This window comes from Anarrhichthys ocellatus, unplaced genomic scaffold, assembly GCF_004355925.1.
Source record: "Anarrhichthys ocellatus isolate YVR2014 unplaced genomic scaffold, GSC_Weel_1.0 scaffold50, whole genome shotgun sequence".
NCBI classification, from domain to species: domain Eukaryota; kingdom Metazoa; phylum Chordata; class Actinopteri; order Perciformes; family Anarhichadidae; genus Anarrhichthys; species Anarrhichthys ocellatus.
Window position 1 is genome coordinate 2,248,612 of NW_022280080.1, and position 18,588 is coordinate 2,267,199.

The following is an 18,588-nucleotide window of genomic DNA, read 5'->3' on the forward strand; positions in this document are numbered from 1 at the left end:
TCTGTCTCTCTGTCTCTCTGTCTATCTGTCCCCTGTCTGTCCTTTTCTCAAACAGAGAGTGAGTTCCGCTTTGCTCGTTGGAAGAAGGCGGTCCAGAGATCCATGAACTGGGAGACCACAGAGCCGAGTGACAATACCAACGGTACACAGCTGCAGTATTTGTCTTATTTACCCAAAGTATGACTGAAGTGGTATAAATCTGTGACGTACAGGCATTGTTTCTTGAAGTGTGTTTTAGTAGCATAATCTTTGCTGAATCTCGAGTGGTCTGACTGTGATCTGTCTTGGACACTGTCTCTCTTATTCATTGACGACAGGTTTAGGAAAGAAGATGAACGGCGCCCCCTGGGGGGCTCCGCCCTCCCCTCCCCCCACCAGAGCAGTCCCCTAAGGTCCGATGTTTGCCGCATGCTGTGTGACAGTTTGAAGTGCTACAGCGCTAACTTCTTCATGTTGTGACGGGGTTGACTTCTGGGCACAGTGTGCTAAAGGGCTTGACCGATGCAGAGCTTCCATATCCAGTGCAGATGTTTTTAGACCAGAAAACAGCACATTGGCCGTCACAGGACAAGTTTCCTTTGATGAATGATGTTTGTGAACAGCTTTTGAAGGAAGATGGATCCTACATCAGCGTATAAGGGCCATTGTAGGTTTAATCACTATACTCTGCAATAGGATGCAGCAATAAAGCAAATACTTGGACTTGAAGAGACTTTGCTGTGAATTGGGCTTAATCAAGAGAAAACACTTTTTTTCCAGGTATTACCCTTTCCTTTGACTGTAGTTTTTCCTACAATGGCCCTAATAAGTTGTCGTGGGGTTCCATCTTAGCTGCTGGATGTTTAATAATTGTCTTTTGAAGAACCAATTAAAAATAAATGCTGATTGAACAAGTGAGTAAATGAAAACTACATTTTAAATGCACCTCTAAATGGATGAATCTCTATTGAATCAGTTGTGGATGACTTTATTGTTAATTGAATCAACTATCGGTCCAGCTCTTGTGTTGATGTTGACTGGTTGTGCATGTTTCTGTAGTCATTATGTTTTACTGCTGACAAAACGGGGCGTTGCTCTGTCATTAGTGTAGCTGCAGTTTAAGGTTGGAAACAGGTTTAGTCTAAATCCACTTACTCTGATCTCTGATCTGGTGTTAAAGAAGCAGCGATGAGAGATACAGAACACATCCTGAATCCACCGATTTGGATCAACATTGTTTATCTCAAGCTGTCAACTTAAAACCTTTTGGGAAATAGCGTAAATAATAAAAATGGATAAACATGGAACTTTGAACAGTATTTAAGATTCATTTTTTTTACATTTGCGTGAATCAACAAAAAATAAATTCAGTGTCCAATATGATGCTCTTCAGTCGATGTCATTGAAACGTTTAGATGTTGAACACAGGCTTTCACTAGACTGAATCAGAGCATGAAGATCCTGCGTCCTCTGAAGCCTCCTTCATACGCTTCAGTCCATCTGAATCAGTGCTGCTCTTTAACGCTCCAGTTTAGCACGCCGCTGTGTTCTGAACCTAACTGGACCCGTTCTAGATAGTCCGATGCTAAGTCACAGAGCAGCAGCCCCCGAGGGTTTACATGTTTGGCTCAAACCATTTCCTAGAACTAACCGCCGTCACTCTAGACCTTGTATTCTGCCAGACAAAGAATCAGCATCGTGTTCTTTCTTCATCTCACAGATCACCAGGTGTAACTGGTTCCAGACCGATCAGGGATATGGAAACCTATGGAGCACGACTGGAAGAGGAAGTGACTGGCAGTGCATAAAGGACTTGACGGGTGCAGGATGTGACGAGGAGCCTGCTAGTAGTTGTACCAAGACTGAGAAAAGCTCATCAACCTCAAGTACCAGCCGGGATGAAGAGTCGCAACCTCTGGAACCTTTCCGATGAGATTTCTTAAAAAAAGAGAAACCACGGATTTGCCTTCTTTAACTTGAACAGTAAAGCTTAGACTCAGCTGTTAGTCTGAAGTATTGCACTACTATTGTACCTCACTGTATCAAAGGATTCTGTACAAAGTGTTGTGGTGTACCTCTTTAACTTTGGGATGTGTGAGATTAGTCTAATTCAGCTTTTAAGAAAAGTTACTGCATACTCACGTGACAGTTCTGTACCCGGGGTCAGAAATACTTCCTGGATTTTCACAATGAGCTAAAACCTTTTGGGCATTGAGGAGGGGGGGGATCTGACATAAGGCTGACACCCTTTGTATGGACAGGATGGCTGTGGTAGACATGCAGGTTAACATTACTTATCTCAGTACAGACTGAAGAGAACCCCTCATACAACCAAGTCAATGCAACACGGCCGGTCGGATTCTATTCAGTCTAGGGACCTGATCTGAGCCATCACATCCACCGATCACTTTAATTTAGAATGAAGACACCAAGATTAAGTTTTTCTTTGATTTGTCATTTAAAGGTTAATCTGGTTACTGTATTCATCCAAGGACCGATTCACTTCACAGGGTGTGTGTCTATAGCCAGAACCTATGTTTGGTTTGATGCTTAGCTAGTCCTTCAGCTGTAATGTGATGTCCAATTAAAGATTGTACGTGAGAACCTCACATGGTGCATTAAGTCTTTATAGAATGAAGCAAACTTAATGAAAGTCAATAGATTTAATATTGCAGGAAGATGACATGAAGTAATGTTAGAAAAGTGAGTCCACAGTGGAAAGAACACACAAGGAATGCAGCGGCCTATTTCAACACTGTCTTTACAGTTCCTAAATACACTCGCACACCTCATAGGCCAGCTGGGCCTACATGTCAGAGCCCCGCCTTCTGTTCAAAGCAGGAAGTTCATCAAATAAAAGGGCAGTTCGTCAAATACACAGAAGAAGAATAATCAGTCCAGGAGGAGTTCACTTGAAGGGTTCAGCGGGAGAACTGCCTCCGCTCCCCCTTTCCTTTGTTCACATGCTTGAAGATTCTGGGTTTTTGCCCGGTGTTGGACTTCTGGTATCCAAATCCACCTCCGCCGCCTCGCTTCTGAATCTTCCCACCTTTACCGCTGTGAACATCTGGAGAACAACCGAGTTAAGGAGAACTACATCTTTCTTTTTGAAATTATACATTTGTACTTGACACGAGGAAATAATGACACATAATGAGGACATCGCACCAACATAGAACAGCCAGTGTGGCGAATAGCAGCAAAGGATACTCAGGTCGACGTAAGGAGGAACTTTGAAGCCAAATGACAGCGCCACCATGGGGAGGTTCAGAGTGTTGATGCTGTAGATCTGTTTGAGCGAGTGGGAGTCGTACGCCCTCACGTACGACTTGTAGGCCTCCTGGGCTGACTTGTGGAGATAGTAGTTCTTCTCAATCAGCTTCTCCATCTTAGGAACAAGAGGCGGTTGTATAATAATTGACTCGAGCAGTCAGCTGCCATTTCCCTTATACATCTATGGAAAACTAATTTAAAGATGTGTGGAAGCTGCTGAGACGTCTTCATTCTTACCTGGGACTGGATATCAGAGATCTTGCTCCAAGAAAAGTCAAACTCGCTCAGTGGGACCTGCACCAAGAAAAGGAGGTGAGTAAAAAGAGGCTCGTCCCATATGAAGACATGGCACATGTCCACCTGGTTGGGCTCAGCATTAGTAAAGGATCTATATGAACAGACGGGTTACCTTGGCCTGTTTCAGGAAGCGCAGGAAGCCGAGCTCCTCTGGCCGGAGGATGAGGAGCGCGTGGCCTTTGCCGTTGATGCCTCTGGCTGTCCTGCCCACCCTGTGGATGTACTCCTGCGGACGCAAAGGCCAGTTTAAAAGGGGTCAAGTGCTCCGGAGCCAAGCTGCTGATTTGACCATAGCTCTAGAATTATCGGGGTAAATGATCTAGTTGTAGCTCAGGTACCTTGGGGTCATCTGTGGGGTCGTACTGGACGATCCAGTCCACCTCGGGGATGTCCAGGCCTCGGGCCGCCACGTCTGTACACAGCAGGATGCCTGAGTCGGCGTTACAGAACTGGAAGAAGGTGGTGGTTCGTTTGGTCTGCTTCTGTTTGCCCTGAAAAGACAGAATAAGGAGACGGGTGAGGCCGAGTCCTCTGAACACGACCCAATGATGCTGGGAGGTCGGCGACGCGACTTACATGGATGGCCATGACAGGCAGGTCGATGTAGTTGAGCAGCTCGTAGTGGAACTTCACAGACATACAGGAGGAGAAGAAGACCATGAGCTTCTTCTTGCGGTTCTTCTTCAGGAAGGTGAAGAGCAGCAGGAAGCGCTTCTCTGACGGACACACCACGTAACCCTGAAACACGAGACGGATCACGTTATAAACGCGTCGGCGTGCCGAGGAATATGGCCACCATGTTACAGGAGCAGACCGTACCTGCTCCAGGCCGTCAACAGTGGCATTGTCTTTGTTGTCATCCACGCCGACGTAGAGCGGCTCTTTCTTCAGGGAGATGCGAGCCAAGTCCTCCACCTTACGGGTCTGAGTGGCTGAAAACAGCATGGTCTGTCTCTTCTCTGGAGAGAACAAGGAGACATTGAACAGGGACTCAGAGGGAGCCGGTGGATCACAGTGGGTTTGTTGTACACTGTGGACCATGAAGTGACCATGAAGAGTTCTTCCAGCCTGTGAGTTTATGTGGCTCAAAAGGAGCTCAAGTCTGAGAAAAAAAAACCTGATGTCAGTTATATTTTGCTTTATGGACTAAGGGTCCCCATGTCTATCCTATGCTGTATGGATTTTGACCGCTGTTGAATAAAGTACCCGTTAACTAACACATCCCATCAAAGAGGAAGGAGAGCGGTGCAACAACAGATACGTACTTGGCAGCAGCTTGATGATCTGCTTCAGCTCCTCCTCGAAGCCCACCTCTAAGATTCGGTCGGCCTCGTCGATAATCAGACACTGTAGGTTCTTGTACATGAACCCAGGAGTATTCTGAAGGCAAAAAAATGTTTTTATATTATTATCAAAGTATTTTAAAAAGCCAGAGTTGCAGAAACACAAGGCGTTTATAGTAGAAAGAAACATCAATAAAACCACGATCTTATGTTCGATGAATGCATCGATACCAGCGGTTCTATGAAGCGCAGTGACTAGTAATCATCCCTGTAGATAATGACCAGTTTGATAAGGTGCTCTGTACGTGTCCTGGTTTTCCCTGGGGACTCTGCTCACCTGGAGGTGGTCCAGCAGACGGCCGGGTGTGGCCACTAGGATGTTGACCCCGTTGGCCAGCCTCTGGGCCTCCGCTGAGCGGTTGCTGCCGCCCATGGTCAGACCGAAGGTGTGCACGTGGTGCGCCATCAACTCCTTCAGCACGCCGTAAGTCTGCATTGCCAACTCGCGTGTGGGGGAAAGAATCACCACGCCGGTGCCTGAGAGGAAGAGGGGGACATCACGAGAAGGGCTCAACTTCCATAATGAGGTTTGATACGTACAGCCTGCTGAAGGTTTAAAGCTACGTTGTAACGTATTCTAGTTATATTTGTGGAAATTCTCTTCACATCCGACAGCAATCAATAAATCAAATGCTCTGACAAAAGAAGGAAATCTGGTAACTGTGGCAGGACTGTGATATGCCAATCCTTTGATTTGGGCCCGTCTACCTGATCTCATTCTGAACGCACACTCATTGCCGCCCCAAGCTGCTAGCTTAACAGCTGAGAGTGGCAACAATAGCCATGTTCGTTGTTTACATTCACAATCAGAATTTGGGAGGAGTGGCTTCTTTCTTGCTCGATTTAGCTACTTTCATTTGCAACACTGGGCCGGGTTCATCCGTTGGATGGTAAAGTCTAGCTGACCCGGCTTTGAGCCTGCAAACATTGTGGAGAGAGGAGACTTCAACGGGAGTCTTACCGTTCCTGGGCATGAACTTGAGTTTGTAGATGAGCTCTATAGACGGGATGAGGAAGGCCAAGGTTTTACCGCTCCCCGTCTTGGCAGCAGCCAGAATATCCCTAAAGAGAAGCGACGCAAAGAGAAACACTGTTTCAGTACACACAAATTCACAATGCATTGTGGTCTACAGTTGATCAGGTTGTTAGTGTGAAATGAGCTGACCTCTAAACCCAGTCCCACATTACACCGGCCACTTACCTTCCCTCCAGCAGGGGGCGGATACTTTTGTGCTGGATCTCGGTCATGTGTTCAAAGCCCATCTCCTTCACCGCTTTCAGCGTGCCGTCACTCATCAGATCAGTGAGAGAGGCGAAGGACGTGTCCTCAAAGGCTCCTGAAATACCAGTAACAACTCATGAGGGGGCCGCTCTCTATTTCAAGAAAAGGCCAAGATGAAGCGTAAGAAAACAACACGGCAGGAAAGAGACGGCTAATCGCCAGCCATGGGAAACCAAAGCAACATATCCAGTGTCCTTGCAGTTGCTCCTGTCAAGAGAATCACTGGTGACTCCTCCCAAAGACAACCACAACAGTCTCTGTATGCCTTAGTTGACACCTGTTTCATGATGGAAACACTGAACAGGCAACGCGCTGGTTTTTGTTTCTCACTGCAGGTGAATGTGTGTGTGTATGTGCACTGAACGGTGAAGAGTCTTTTCTGGTTGTGAAGCCCACAGAGTACTACAGCTGGCTACATAAACACAGCACTCAACGTTTCCTCGTCATATATACCGAAGCAGCTTAATAATGTAAATGATGTGCATCTATCACTGTGACAACAGTGTGGCAATTTAAAAGTGTTAAAATGATTTGATATCAAGTGTGATCCGCCTCCTGCTCGTGTGATATTTGGTGCCGAGGATAACCTGCTGGAGAGCAGAGCTCCAAAGAATAATATTATTCTCCCTCCCTCTAACAGACACACGAGTGTGTGTGTGTGGCGTATGAGCATGCTGTGTGTATGTGGCCTGTGTTTCTGTGTCAGGAGGGAAAGAGTTAATATCGACTGTCAGTCTGTCAATAATAACTAAATTATAAACAACTACCTCCTATTTCAGAAAAAAAAGTACTTTAAATTGTGTGAATATTTAGTGAAACTTAAATGTCAGACTTCCGATTAGTTTGATACAATGATCACGCTGGTATGATCACAAGATTTAAAAGCTTGAATCAAACCGTTGTTATTTTTGAGATGAGAGATAGATAGATAGACACACACACACACACACACACAAAAAAGTATTTAGTCAGCCACCAATTGTGCAAGTTCTCCCACTTAAAAAGATGAGAGATGCCTGTAATTTTCATCAAAGGTACATTTCAACTATGAGAGACAGAATGGGGGGAAAGAATCCAGGAAATCACATTGTAGGATTTTTAATGAATTAATTGGTAAATTCCTCGGTAAAATAAGTATTTGGTCACCTACAAACAAGCAAGATTTCTGGCTCTCACAGACCTGTAACTTCTTCTTTAAGAGGCTCCTCTGTCCTCCACTCGTTACCTGTATTAATGGCACCTGTTTGAACTCGTTATCAGTATAAAAGACACCTGTCCACAACCTCAAACAGTCACACTCCAAACTCCACTATGGCCAAGACCAAAGAGCTGTCAAAGGACACCAGAAACAAAATTGTAGACCTGCACCAGGCTGGAAAGACTGAATCTGCAATAGGTAAGCAGCTTGGTGTGAAGAAATCAACTGTGGGAGCAATTATTAGAAAATGGAAGACATACAAGACCACTGATAGTCTCCCTTGATCTGGGGCTCCACGCAAGATCTCACCCCGTGGGGTCAAAATGATCACAAGAACGGTGAACAAAAATCCCAGAACCACACGGGGGGACCTAGTGAATGACCTGCAGAGAGTAACAAAGGCTACCATCAGTAACACACTACGCCGCCAGGGACTCAAATCCTGCAGTGCCAGACGTGTCCCCCTGCTTAAGCCAGTACATGTCCAAGCCCGTCTGAAGTTTGCTAGAGAGCATTTGGATGATCCAGAAGAGGATTGGGAGAATGTCATATGGTCAGATGAAACCAAAATAGAACTTTTTGGTAAAAACTCAACTCGTCGTGTTTGGAGGAGAAAGAATGCCGAGTTGCATCCAAAGAACACCATACCTACTGTGAAGCATGGGGGTGGAAACATCATGCGTTGGGGCTGTTTTTCTGCAAGGGGACCAGGACGACTGATCCGTGTAAAGGAAAGAATGAATTGGGCCATGTATCGTGAGATTTTGAGTGGAAACCTCCTTCCATCAGCAAGGGCATTGAAGATGAAGCGTGGCTGGGTCTTTCAGCATGACAATGATCCTAAACACACCGCCCGGGCAACGAAGGAGTGGCTTCGTAAGAAGCATTTCAAGGTCCTGGAGTGGCCTAGCCAGTCTCCAGATCTCAACCCCATAGAAAATCTGTGGAGGGAGTTGAAAGTCTGTGTTGCCCAGCGACAGCCCCAAAACATCACTGCTCTAGAGGAGATCTGCATGGAGGAATGGGCCAAAATACCAGCAACAGTGTGTGAAAAGCTTGTGAAGACTTACAGAAAACATTTGACCTCTGTCATTGCCAACAAAGGGTATATAACAAAGTATTGAGATGAACTTTTGTTATTGACCAAATACTTATTTTCCACCATAATTTGCAAATAAATTCTTTAAAAATCAGACAGTGATTTTCTGGATTTTTTTTTTCTCATTCTGTCTCTCATAGTTGAGGTATACCTATGATGAAAATTCCAGGCCTCTCATCTTTTTAAGTGGGAGAACTTGCACAATTGGTGGCTGACTAAATACTTTTTTGCCCCAGTGTGTGTTTTTTTTTTTTTTTTTGCAGTATCCAATAGCTGGCATAAATCAAAGTTAAATATATTATCATTTTTATAAACTGAACAGAAATAATTTTCTCAGCACTTTTTTTTTTTTTGGTGCATGAGATATAGATGAAGTCATAAACGTATGACAGAGCTCTTAAAGGACGCACATTTACCATCACTACTGCACCATTCAGTTCACACTGTCTAATCAAACTATTGATGTCACAAAAGTCAAACTGTTTAACAGCTGAACACATTGAATGAGTGCTTTCTCACTGCAGAGCCCTGACTGTATTCTCCACTCAGCTGCTGAGGACTCGGTCAGGTCTATAGTAAGCACATGTGCAGTTCTTCTATACCTGTCAAACCAGATGGTAATTCAGGCTGCTCTTCTTCCTCCTCATCATCTTCTCCCTCCTCTTCCTCATCTGCAGCTTCCTCCGGTTTATGGCTTTTCTTTTCTCCATCTGCTAAAGCATCTCCCTCCTCCTCGTCCTCGTCTTCTTCTCCCGCTTCTTTCACCGTTTTCATCTTCTTCTCAACTGGAACGAGGAATAAGACATGTTAGTTAGCCACCACACAAAATCATCAATATCAAGTTGGCCAACTCCTCTAGCTGTTACCTGGTGATTCCGCCGTGTCCGCCAGCTTCCTCTTCTTCTTCTTCTTCTTCAGAGGGGGTTCCTCTGTCGCGGTCCCTTCCAGTGGCCCCACGTTCTGTTTCTTCTGCGTTTTCTTAGGAGCACTTTCTGCTTTCTCACCACTTTTGTCTTCCAGTCCGTTTGAGTTCACTGTCAAACACACAACTTTATTTAGCCGATCAGTCATATGATCGAAGAATTGTTAGCATCTCAGTTTGGAGTTAAAACTTGTGGTTACTATGTAACGTTAACGCATCTGAGGGAGAACTTTGGAAATCTGAATGCGTTACAATACTAAGCTAGCTCACTACATCTTGACGATTATAAATCACAAGAAGCTGCGACAAATGTCGGTGATAAACTCAAACACGTATCTAATGCTACAATGTAATGTCAGCTAACGTAATTTAACAGTTTTACGTTTGACCGGTTTAACGAGAAATCCTATTAAAAACTATGCTAACGCAGCTAGCTTAGCAGGTGAGGCTCGTCACCGCTTCAGAAAACAAGCAACAACAACCTCTTTCCACAATACTCTTTCCTTACAGCACGTACCGGTCTCTTCGTCCACTGCCTTCGCCTTAAGTAGTTTTCGCTCTTTGTTCTTGTCATTTCTTTTCTGAATTTTCTTGCGGAGAAGCTTCATCTGTAGGTCCGCCATGGTAACGGCGTAGGGCACACGTGTGTATGTGAGCGGTGTTGAGGACCCTTCGGGGCACCAGTCTGCATCGCCTGAGTGAAAATCCAAAGGACCCCGCTCGTTGAACAGGCATATATCCTCGAGGACACAAGATTAAGAAAATGTAGAAACTTTGCCACTAACATGCTTTTATAACATGTAGCTACAACCTGAGTATGCTCAGCTAGCCTCCAAAATGATTTTAGTAAATACTTTAACAAAAAATTAAACATGGGGTTTAACTTGAACTATATTTTAATAAATATATAAACATATTGTGTGACACTGACTAATTGTATAGTTGTAGGCTTCTGTCCGATACCATACTAGATTTAGTGGCAGCTGTCGGTGTGTATTTTAAAAGTACAGCTCTATACTAATACATTTTTAATTATACTGTAATTAGCTTGTATGGCTAGTATTCAAATCTTGCCGATGAAGGTGTTGGGTTTAGTTATTCTGTTTCCGAAGAATACGCCTATACAGACCCCAAACACCTGAACCTTTCCACTATGTTAGTTTTAAGCTGTAGGGAAATTTTCCCTTAATAAGGACACGGTGCCTGTTTACTGTCAAACATAGGGCTATCTTGTAAATGATGATGGTCATTAAATAGTTTGATGACTACATGACAATCATCAAACTATTTAGCTGTAGGTGAACCATTTCCACAAATACATCTAGGAAGTGTTGATATCTTGGAAAAATAAATTGACATAGACTGTAACATGAAGTTTGGATCTTAAACAGGTCTTTGAACAAGTCAGTGCTGTTATAACCTGTAGGTCATGTCCTCCACTCCAAGTGTTCATCGATTGCCAGTTTAAGTGCAGACATGCATAATGAAGAAAAGAAGATAAGGTTGTCAGACCTGTTGCTCGAATGAAACACCCGTTGCTGGGTCCCCATATTACTTTTGTATTTGATATTTTATTTAGCAGATACCTTACACTGTATCTGACAGTTCTTATTACAAGCTATATTGGGTTTATTCATGTCTAACCTGAAATCAAGAGGGTGAAATGATGAAATACTTAGTCTTCCCATCACCAAAATATTTGTATTTTACATTGAATGGGAATGGGATTCACTCAATATCATGAAATATCAGTGCAAAGTTAAATACTCTTCAAGGCCTCTGGAAAAATATTCATGCCAGCAGAGATTGTGTTTTCACTGCTAACATTTGACTTCTTCGGAAAAAAGCAATTTTTCAAAAGATTATTTATATATTAAATGCAGGACATATATATATATATATATATATTTGACCATTTTGCCTTCATTTGATGAATAGAGGAAATAGACTGGAAAGGATTAGAAAGAGGAAGTGACATGCAGCAAAGGGACATTTTATGCCTTTGCATATTTTAACCTACTATTTCAGAAGGCTTGTAATACAAAAAATAACTGCCTAAATTTAAGTAATCAATTGGGGAAGTTAAGTAATCTGGAATGAATTTTACAGAACATAGTTTTATTTCAGACTCCACCTCAGTAGCTCTTACATAGACCAGACTTTCTAAGTTCATTCCTATTTATATTCTGAAGGTTTTTACTGAGGGGTTTGTTCTTATATCATTCATAGCCTGATTTATACAACGTTTAAATTCCTAAAAAGTATTTTTTTTATGGCTGTTGACAGTATTTTCAGATGTATTGAGTGATACAAAGAGATATTAAAATCCCCTCTATAAAAATCTTTGACTCTAATATGTCAACAAAATGAAACAAGAATTCTGAACCTGGCTTCATCTAAAGTTCAGATTTATGGTCTGGAAATGTACGAAGATTTGCACTTATTAATGAATTACTTAATAAGATAATACCTCACTTGCATATTTAAACATGAAATTAAAAAAAACTTGTCATACAAAAATAATTGTTTTGAATTATTATTCAATCATTGTCTTGTTCCTTTAACGGGGCAGAACATGATCTATCTGAGTTGGGTCTCACAGCGTCGGCTGCCTTGTGCTTACAGCTTTCAGGCTCAAAAGTTCCTCCCATGTTAAATAACAAACTGAAGGTGCATTGAGGTTCAGTCAGTCTGCATGGTTTTCCATTGCTGTAGATTCATCAGAAACTACATCTTGTTTTTGAAAAGGCTGATGTTACATGCGGTCCTTGTCATTGTCGTGTCCTTAAGTCCTCCAATTGTCTTCATCCTGTTCCCATATCTGGTATCACTATGGATGATTGTTGACAACCTCTACAAAGTGCTACTAAGTGCTGACACGTCACAAATATCAAGTCTTCTGCAAGGCATTTAAGTGTTCCAATTCTCAAGAAGCTTTCTGACCTACACTTACTGACTGAGATTACTGTAATCACAAAATATAGCGCCCCGCCCCCCCACTCAATCTGAAATGTCAAACCGATGGAAGCGTCTCCTCCCCAATATTAACCATGTGTTGCTCTGTCTCTCGTTTGATCTCAGCAGCCTGGATAAAAACCAGGGAGTCGTTTCCACTCATCTCCCCCACTGCTCGGCCTTGCTGGACGGGCTGCAATACCCGACTCGTGGACATTCTCCTCACGTGCCTCATCTCCTCCAATCTCTGCGTCCTCCTTGCGACCTCACACCCCTCATTCTTTCTCTTCAGAAACATCTGCCTCCACGAGCGGTGTGTCCGTGAGGATGCCTGCTGGGGCCTGGAGCAGCCGCGCAACGCCACGCTCTCCCCCAGCACCGAGGGCGCCCGAACGCATCGTCTCTGCGCGTCTTCCTCCACCGCTTTGAACACCAGGTCTGTGACGTCTCGCCGAAGTCTCATCAGCACCATGTGGTCTTTGATCTGACGCATGTCCGCCAACATCACCTCTGCAAACTGATTGAGTATGTTGTGTGTGGATGCGTGCGGTGCAGCCGTTTGGTCGGGCTGATCAGCAGGACCCTCGTCCCCGCGACCGCAAGGACAGCTCAAAGACATGACATCTGTCACTTGAGGCTGTGGGTTTGGACAGTGCAGAGGGCCAGAGTTCAGGCCGGAGGAGGGGTGGGGCTCATCCTCCGGATCTTGCACAGTCACATCAGCATCCAGAGGGCTGCCGAATGAGCTTCCCATCTCCTGGTCGATACTTCCTTCGGTCTCCAGCTCCTCCTCCTCATCCCGGTCATCAAACCTGTCCTCCTGCAAAAAAGAGCAAGCACCAACATAAAAACAATGTGTGCAATCAAGATCTTCCGCATTAGTTTCAACTTACCAGGTAGGAATCACCTCGCCTGCGAACTATATAAGGCCTCAAGAAGTCAAGTTTCTCCCGCAGCATCTTCTGCTGGGCAGTGCTGACCTTCTCCGGATGCCACAGCACCCTCCCGTACTGAGTCCGGAGCGATCTGGATCTTCTCTCAACATCAGACACTGCAAGGTGAAAATATGCTGAATAGTGACTGAAACAGCAGTCATTTAGTAAGAAGAAGTAAGGATGAACTGTAACACTGTAGGGTAAATCCACATGATGGGTAGCGGCAGTGACCTGTCAATCACAGTAAACCCGCCCTAAAACATACTCTGCATTATGGTCTATTCGACCATAAATTGACCTTAATTTACTAAATGAACATCATGCTGTATTGAAGAAGATTTAAAACTAGAGAAACTACATTCAGACTTATTTTTGAGACCAGAGGAGTCGCCCCCTTCTGGTCAGTGGAGAGAATGCTAGTTTTAAGACACTTCTGCATCGGCTTCTCTCGGCAGAACCGGAGGTGTGTCCCGTGTGCCAGCGGGCGTATGAAGTTCCTACACAAAGGCTTGGTACACTCCTATCCGTGGAGCAGCTGTGACCCCATCGTCAGTTCTCAAGACCGTGGAATAGCCAGCCTATTGTGGGAAGCACTCCAGCCGGGAACCTACAGCTTTCCACAGCAGTGTACGTCAGTGGAGCATCGTTCTTCAAACTAGAAAAGGTAAATGAAGAAATGTTCGGGTTTGTTGAATCTGCAGCACCTACAGTATATGTGCGTTTTGATCTGAAATTCAAGGAAAGGCTATACTATATAAACCTTTTTCGTCTAATTATCAAACACCACCAGGTCTGCAGCTCTTCCTGAGGCATGCCAGAATGTTCATCGAGCCAGCTATCGTGAACAAGTGGACAACATCCCAGGGAGCGATGCTACAGCAGCTCAGTGGAGAGGACAGAGTCATAGTTGGTGGTCTCTCCAGGTATTTACATAGTACTGAGTTTGTAAAATCAAGAAAGTGTTTTCTTATGTACACAATGTAATCCATGTGTAGTATCAGACCACATGTGGAGTAATGTAAACATTGTAACCATCTTCTCACAGGCCACTCTAAGTATGGAAGCTCCACCATGAGGAGCCTCAAGACCAACACTGCTGTTGATATCGAGTTGGTTGTGTGTGATGAAATTAACACGTTTTTACTTTTTACCAGCAGCATTGTATGTATGTAACAGTTCCAAATAAAATGAATCTGTGTGTGTGTGTGTGTGTGTGTGTGTTTACAGAGCAATGAGGTTGGTGGAAGTGTCCACATGGAAAAAGAAGGTCTGAAGAGAAGTGTGGCATTGTTGGAGGAAAGTGGTGTGACTCCCGACTACATGGTCACAGACCGTCATCCACAGATGCAGTAATTCCTAAGGACACTAACGAAACCGAGGAAACGAGAGAGAGAGATGTGTGTTGACCAAATTCATTGACCCGTAATCTAGTCAACTTTGATTTGTGTTTATTTTAAGTAAATTTGATGTGCGTGAGAGAGAGATAGAGGAAGACCTGCTCTTGGTTTTTTCTTCTGTTTGAGTTTATAGAGGAAGATCTTAAGTATCAAGCATGACCTCTTATTATTAACGAGTACTATAATATTCTGTTGTATTTTCTGTAACTAAACAACCAATCTACTTCCTGTTTACACCGGCGCCCACATGCAGTGTACGTGAATAGTCACGTGATATTCGCTTTCAGCTGTGGTATTATGGACGGAAATCCTTCAGAAAACGATGCTGAAACGTCTGTGTGGACATACAGTACATCGTTCTCAACGTATTAGTGAGGATGTAGCCTCACACCAGCAAAGGGTGATTTGATTATTTAAGGTGTGACCTCTCACAGGGCTGAGCTGTTCTTCACACGACATCAAACGTTTCCCTCACAATGATCTGATAATTAATATATAATAGTGTCTCTAACACTGAGTCAAAGCAGGGACCCCACTAAATGACTGGCAGCAGATGAGTTGGTCAAATACTTTATCACATAACTCCTCCTCACGTAATTATCAAGGACACGTATTCTGTAAATGATTAGTTGTCAGACCAAATCATTCAATTGTGTTAATATAATTGAGAATACTGTGTCACTCCTTTTTAGGAACTCCTGCCTTCTACGAGCTGGAGAAAGTGCTGACCAACACGAGGGTTGTAGACAAACTGAGCCCCCACCACCAGACTTCCTCTCTGGAGTCTTTCCACAGCGTCGCCCTTCAGTTTTCTCCCAAAAACATCCAGTTTCTATTTCTTGGCATGCTGTGCAGGTCAACGTGTACTGCCTCTGCTATTATTGACATGTTTCTGTTTGTCATTACTGTACTTCAAGACTCTACCTGGCCGCCCTGTATTACAACGAAAATGCTTGCCGCTCACAAGCAACATCATCGGCTGGTCACCCGCTCGCCCACAGGCCAGAGAGGGAGAACGCAGAGCAGCACAAGTGAAGACTGCCCCGACGTTCTGTAAGTGTTGCATTCCTTTATTTTTCACATCCATCTACAGAATGGAGTTACCATTTGGTCGGTAATATTGCACTTCCCTTTGGTTAAACACTCCAAGTGAAAGAAATAGCGTAAAAGCACACATAAACCATGAGGAAATATTGAATATATTGGGTTGGGCATTAAATACAAAACATTTGTAACAACTTCCTGTTCTTGTTTTGACACTAAATTGTAAAACAAATCTTTGTGTTTGTTAAATATTGCACAGGGTATGTCGACGACTTGATGGACCTCGTCTTTGACAAAGTCTTGGTGGACCCGGCACCGTACACGGATGAGGTATTGAAGATCCCCATCCCAGAGGACCTTTGTGCACAGTAGGAGAGGCCGGACAAGCAGGAGGTCATCAACGCCTATGTGTCCCGGTTCAATCAAGAGGCGGTCTGAACCCTATGTAGTGTCCTCGGGCATCAGGAAACTCCCTGTGAATCCGAAGTGCTCCACGGGCTGAGATGGCGACTCCGATCCTCCCAGCACCAGCTCACAAAGAAAGCTCCTAGAGGCTAGATACCTGTAACGACGAAGAATTGAACAATATATTTAGTCAACAGCTTCTATCGATCTATGGTGGGTCTCAACCAAATATTATGTTATATGGGTTCAATGAATCCCTTTTTTATCATCACAAAAGTGACTTTAATATATGTTGTGACAACACAGTGCACATAGTATATTTTTTAGATTTTATTACTGCGTAGTTCAACTGTTGTTTGGCTTTACAGTATCTGTAAAAATGTGTCATGTGAGTTCATGTTTAATATGTAAAGTATCTGCTAATGTGAAACAGCACGATGTAACAAAAACAATCTGATGTTGGGGCGATATTATGAGGTGTATAATGCCGGTAACGGTGTGTTGTGAACATTATGTCAGGTCCACTGATGTAATGGAAAGGAACTCTGCATAAAGTCTTGTATACAAGTATTTATTTTTCATAAACAGCATATATCTAAAATTTTACATTTTGATTGAAATTATGATGATTAAAAAACACTTACGTCTCTATTCCCCTCATCCATTAAGCCCAGTAGTCAGCTCTGTATATATTCAGTGCATTGTGCAAGGAGAGCACATTCAGGCACACAGAGTCCAACCCAAGATGTTCGACCATGCGTCAAAGGTTTTCCTCCAGCTGCTGCATCCGTCTGGTAACATAGTATGAATTACATGTGGTAAATAAATGGAAAATATAATCTCTAAACAGACCACTTGGTATAGATGACAATAATGTTACCTGTGGTGTCTCCGTGCAGCATACATCTTCTGGTTCTGTCGGCACCGTTTCAGGTTCCACGTGAGCTCCTGAACAAATCAATGACGAATGTGAGACTTTCAACAACACATTAAGCTGATGAATATAGAAACATGACACAAGCTGTGGAGTATGAGCAGAAAGCTTTATCAAATTTAAAATGCACATCTTGTTGGACACATATTGTAAAAGTAAGTTGTGGCGCGTAATGTTGAGATGGCGCACAAGCACGAGCGTACAAAACACTGCACTCAGCCCCACTAACGTGAGAGGACGAGGATGATTGTCAACATCGATTCAACTACAACTGTACATTATGAATTGGAAAACGTAGCACCTAACGTTAACAACACTGAACTCAGTACAATGTAGTTTACTGACTAAATAGCTAACTGTAAAGTTAGTTACGGAGCGAACGGAGACAGTAGCATTAGCGACCTAGCTACAATTAGCCACCATGTCACACACACACACACACACATTAAGTTATCGAAATAAAAGTGTCAACTAACCGTTGAGAAACGTCCCGCTTTATTCTCAAGGTTCGAACCGCTGTCCTTGTTGTGGGTCCGACTCGGGTTCAAAGGGATATGGTGAACTGCTGTGTTTCTGTTTGCAGCCATGTCTGTTCTTCATCATTTCCTGAAGGTGTACACCGTAACCACGGCAACAAGGAGCGAGGGGCGGGGCGCCATGGGTTGGAGAGCTTCAGCTAGTTCCGCAGAGGGGCGTGGTTGAGCGGCAGCTCATTTGCATTTAAAGCTACAGACTAGTGCTAAAATGTATGATCTGTTCGTTTTTAGCCAAACACTTCAATGACATGGGATGGAGACTTCAGAGACCTCTATTAACTTGTTACAAAGGAGTAGAATAGGGGATCCTTAAACATTATGCCAGCCAACTCATATTCCATAAATACAAACTTGAATAAAGTTCAGCCGGGTGCACTTCACACTCCCCAGCTGTGCATGTTGGGTCAGGTTATTTATGCAACACTAACTGAACGCTTCATCAACAGTATACGTTGTCATCGTGTTTCACCACTCATCTTACACGTTTACCTGGCTTTCCGATGGACATTGCGAACTCGGTCCACAGCTTGGTCTTTAAATCCTTGTCGTAGTAAGAATCGACCGAGGAGTTAAAAAGGCTCTCGTGTCTGCGCCAGAAATCGATCAGCATGTTGTCCATTGTAGGACCCCAGTGTGGCCCCCGTATCTGACCTCGAAAGTGTGTCATAGCCTGTGGACACAACTCCCGCTGTCTATCATAATGTATATTCACGGTTTGTTCATCTCACGGATTATGTTTCGCTTCTTCTTAGTTTGGCTTCACCCCGGATGGAGTAAAACCACACGACGATTACTGCCACCAACTGATCTGGAGTAAGGACTGTCGATGTTATGAGTTTATGTCCCACATATGAATACAAGTATAATCAATATTTAGTAGTTGATACCATTATTATACTGGTTTTATTTTACTGTGGTTTACAGCCATGTATTAGATATATCTAAAATGATATGGCGAGAGAGAAGGCATACATATATATATATACATA

At 43.6% G+C, this 18,588-nt stretch overlaps 3 protein-coding genes and 1 long non-coding RNA gene across 5 annotated transcripts in view; 2 read left to right on the plus strand and 2 right to left on the minus strand.

Moving 5' to 3' along the window:
- Window positions 1–2,588, plus strand: part of LOC116395829 (glycerol kinase-like) — a 17,951-nt gene extending 15,363 nt beyond the window's left edge. Inside the window, exons 18-20 of one of the 2 annotated variants that reach the window (XM_031869977.1) lie at window positions 56–142; window positions 318–392; window positions 1,700–2,588. In XM_031869977.1, the coding sequence (XP_031725837.1) occupies window positions 56–142; window positions 318–391 (161 nt within the window). In that variant the 3' untranslated portion in view covers window position 392; window positions 1,700–2,588. The remainder of the gene's footprint in view (window positions 1–55; window positions 143–317; window positions 393–1,699) is intronic. The other variant, XM_031869978.1, reaches the window with a different exon arrangement.
- Window positions 2,589–2,627: 39 nt separating this feature from the next.
- On the minus strand, window positions 2,628–10,090 carry ddx18 (DEAD (Asp-Glu-Ala-Asp) box polypeptide 18). The gene is made up of 14 exons (XM_031869976.1): window positions 9,911–10,090; window positions 9,338–9,505; window positions 9,074–9,256; window positions 6,094–6,229; window positions 5,854–5,954; window positions 5,170–5,369; window positions 4,815–4,929; window positions 4,369–4,508; window positions 4,126–4,287; window positions 3,888–4,040; window positions 3,662–3,775; window positions 3,490–3,546; window positions 3,190–3,367; window positions 2,628–3,046 (listed from the first exon to the last, which is right to left on the minus strand). The coding sequence occupies exons 1-14, from the start codon at window positions 10,014–10,016 to the stop codon at window positions 2,901–2,903; spliced, it is 1,959 nt and encodes a 652-aa protein (XP_031725836.1). The 5' UTR covers window positions 10,017–10,090; the 3' UTR covers window positions 2,628–2,900.
- A 2,316-nt stretch (window positions 10,091–12,406) lies between these two features.
- On the minus strand, window positions 12,407–18,341 carry LOC116395825 (uncharacterized). The gene is made up of 3 exons (XM_031869973.1): window positions 18,089–18,341; window positions 13,242–13,399; window positions 12,407–13,168 (listed from the first exon to the last, which is right to left on the minus strand). The coding sequence occupies exons 1-3, from the start codon at window positions 18,264–18,266 to the stop codon at window positions 12,407–12,409; spliced, it is 1,098 nt and encodes a 365-aa protein (XP_031725833.1). The 5' UTR covers window positions 18,267–18,341.
- On the plus strand, window positions 13,720–16,711 carry LOC116395799 (uncharacterized). The gene is made up of 5 exons (XR_004213549.1): window positions 13,720–13,947; window positions 14,074–14,206; window positions 14,511–14,680; window positions 15,598–15,733; window positions 15,984–16,711. It is a non-coding gene; the product is annotated as an uncharacterized LOC116395799 (long non-coding RNA).
- Window positions 18,342–18,588: the final 247 nt, after the last annotated feature.

Coding starts and splice junctions, on each gene's coding strand:
- ddx18 (XM_031869976.1), bottom strand. CDS start 10,016: ATGGCGGACCTACAGATGAAGCTTCTCCGCAAGAAAATTCAGAAAAGA. Junction 5,955..6,093: donor CGCCCCCTGCTGGAGGGAAG/GTAAGTGGCCGG, acceptor GCTTCTCTTTAG/GGATATTCTGGCTGCTGCCA. Junction 4,288..4,368: donor CTGTTGACGGCCTGGAGCAG/GTACGGTCTGCT, acceptor CTCGTGTTTCAG/GGTTACGTGGTGTGTCCGTC.
- LOC116395825 (XM_031869973.1), bottom strand. CDS start 18,266: ATGACACACTTTCGAGGTCAGATACGGGGGCCACACTGGGGTCCTACA. Junction 13,400..18,088: donor AATGTCCATCGGAAAGCCAG/GTAAACGTGTAA, acceptor TTCACCTTGCAG/TGTCTGATGTTGAGAGAAGA. Junction 13,169..13,241: donor GGCGAGGTGATTCCTACCTG/GTAAGTTGAAAC, acceptor TCTTTTTTGCAG/GAGGACAGGTTTGATGACCG.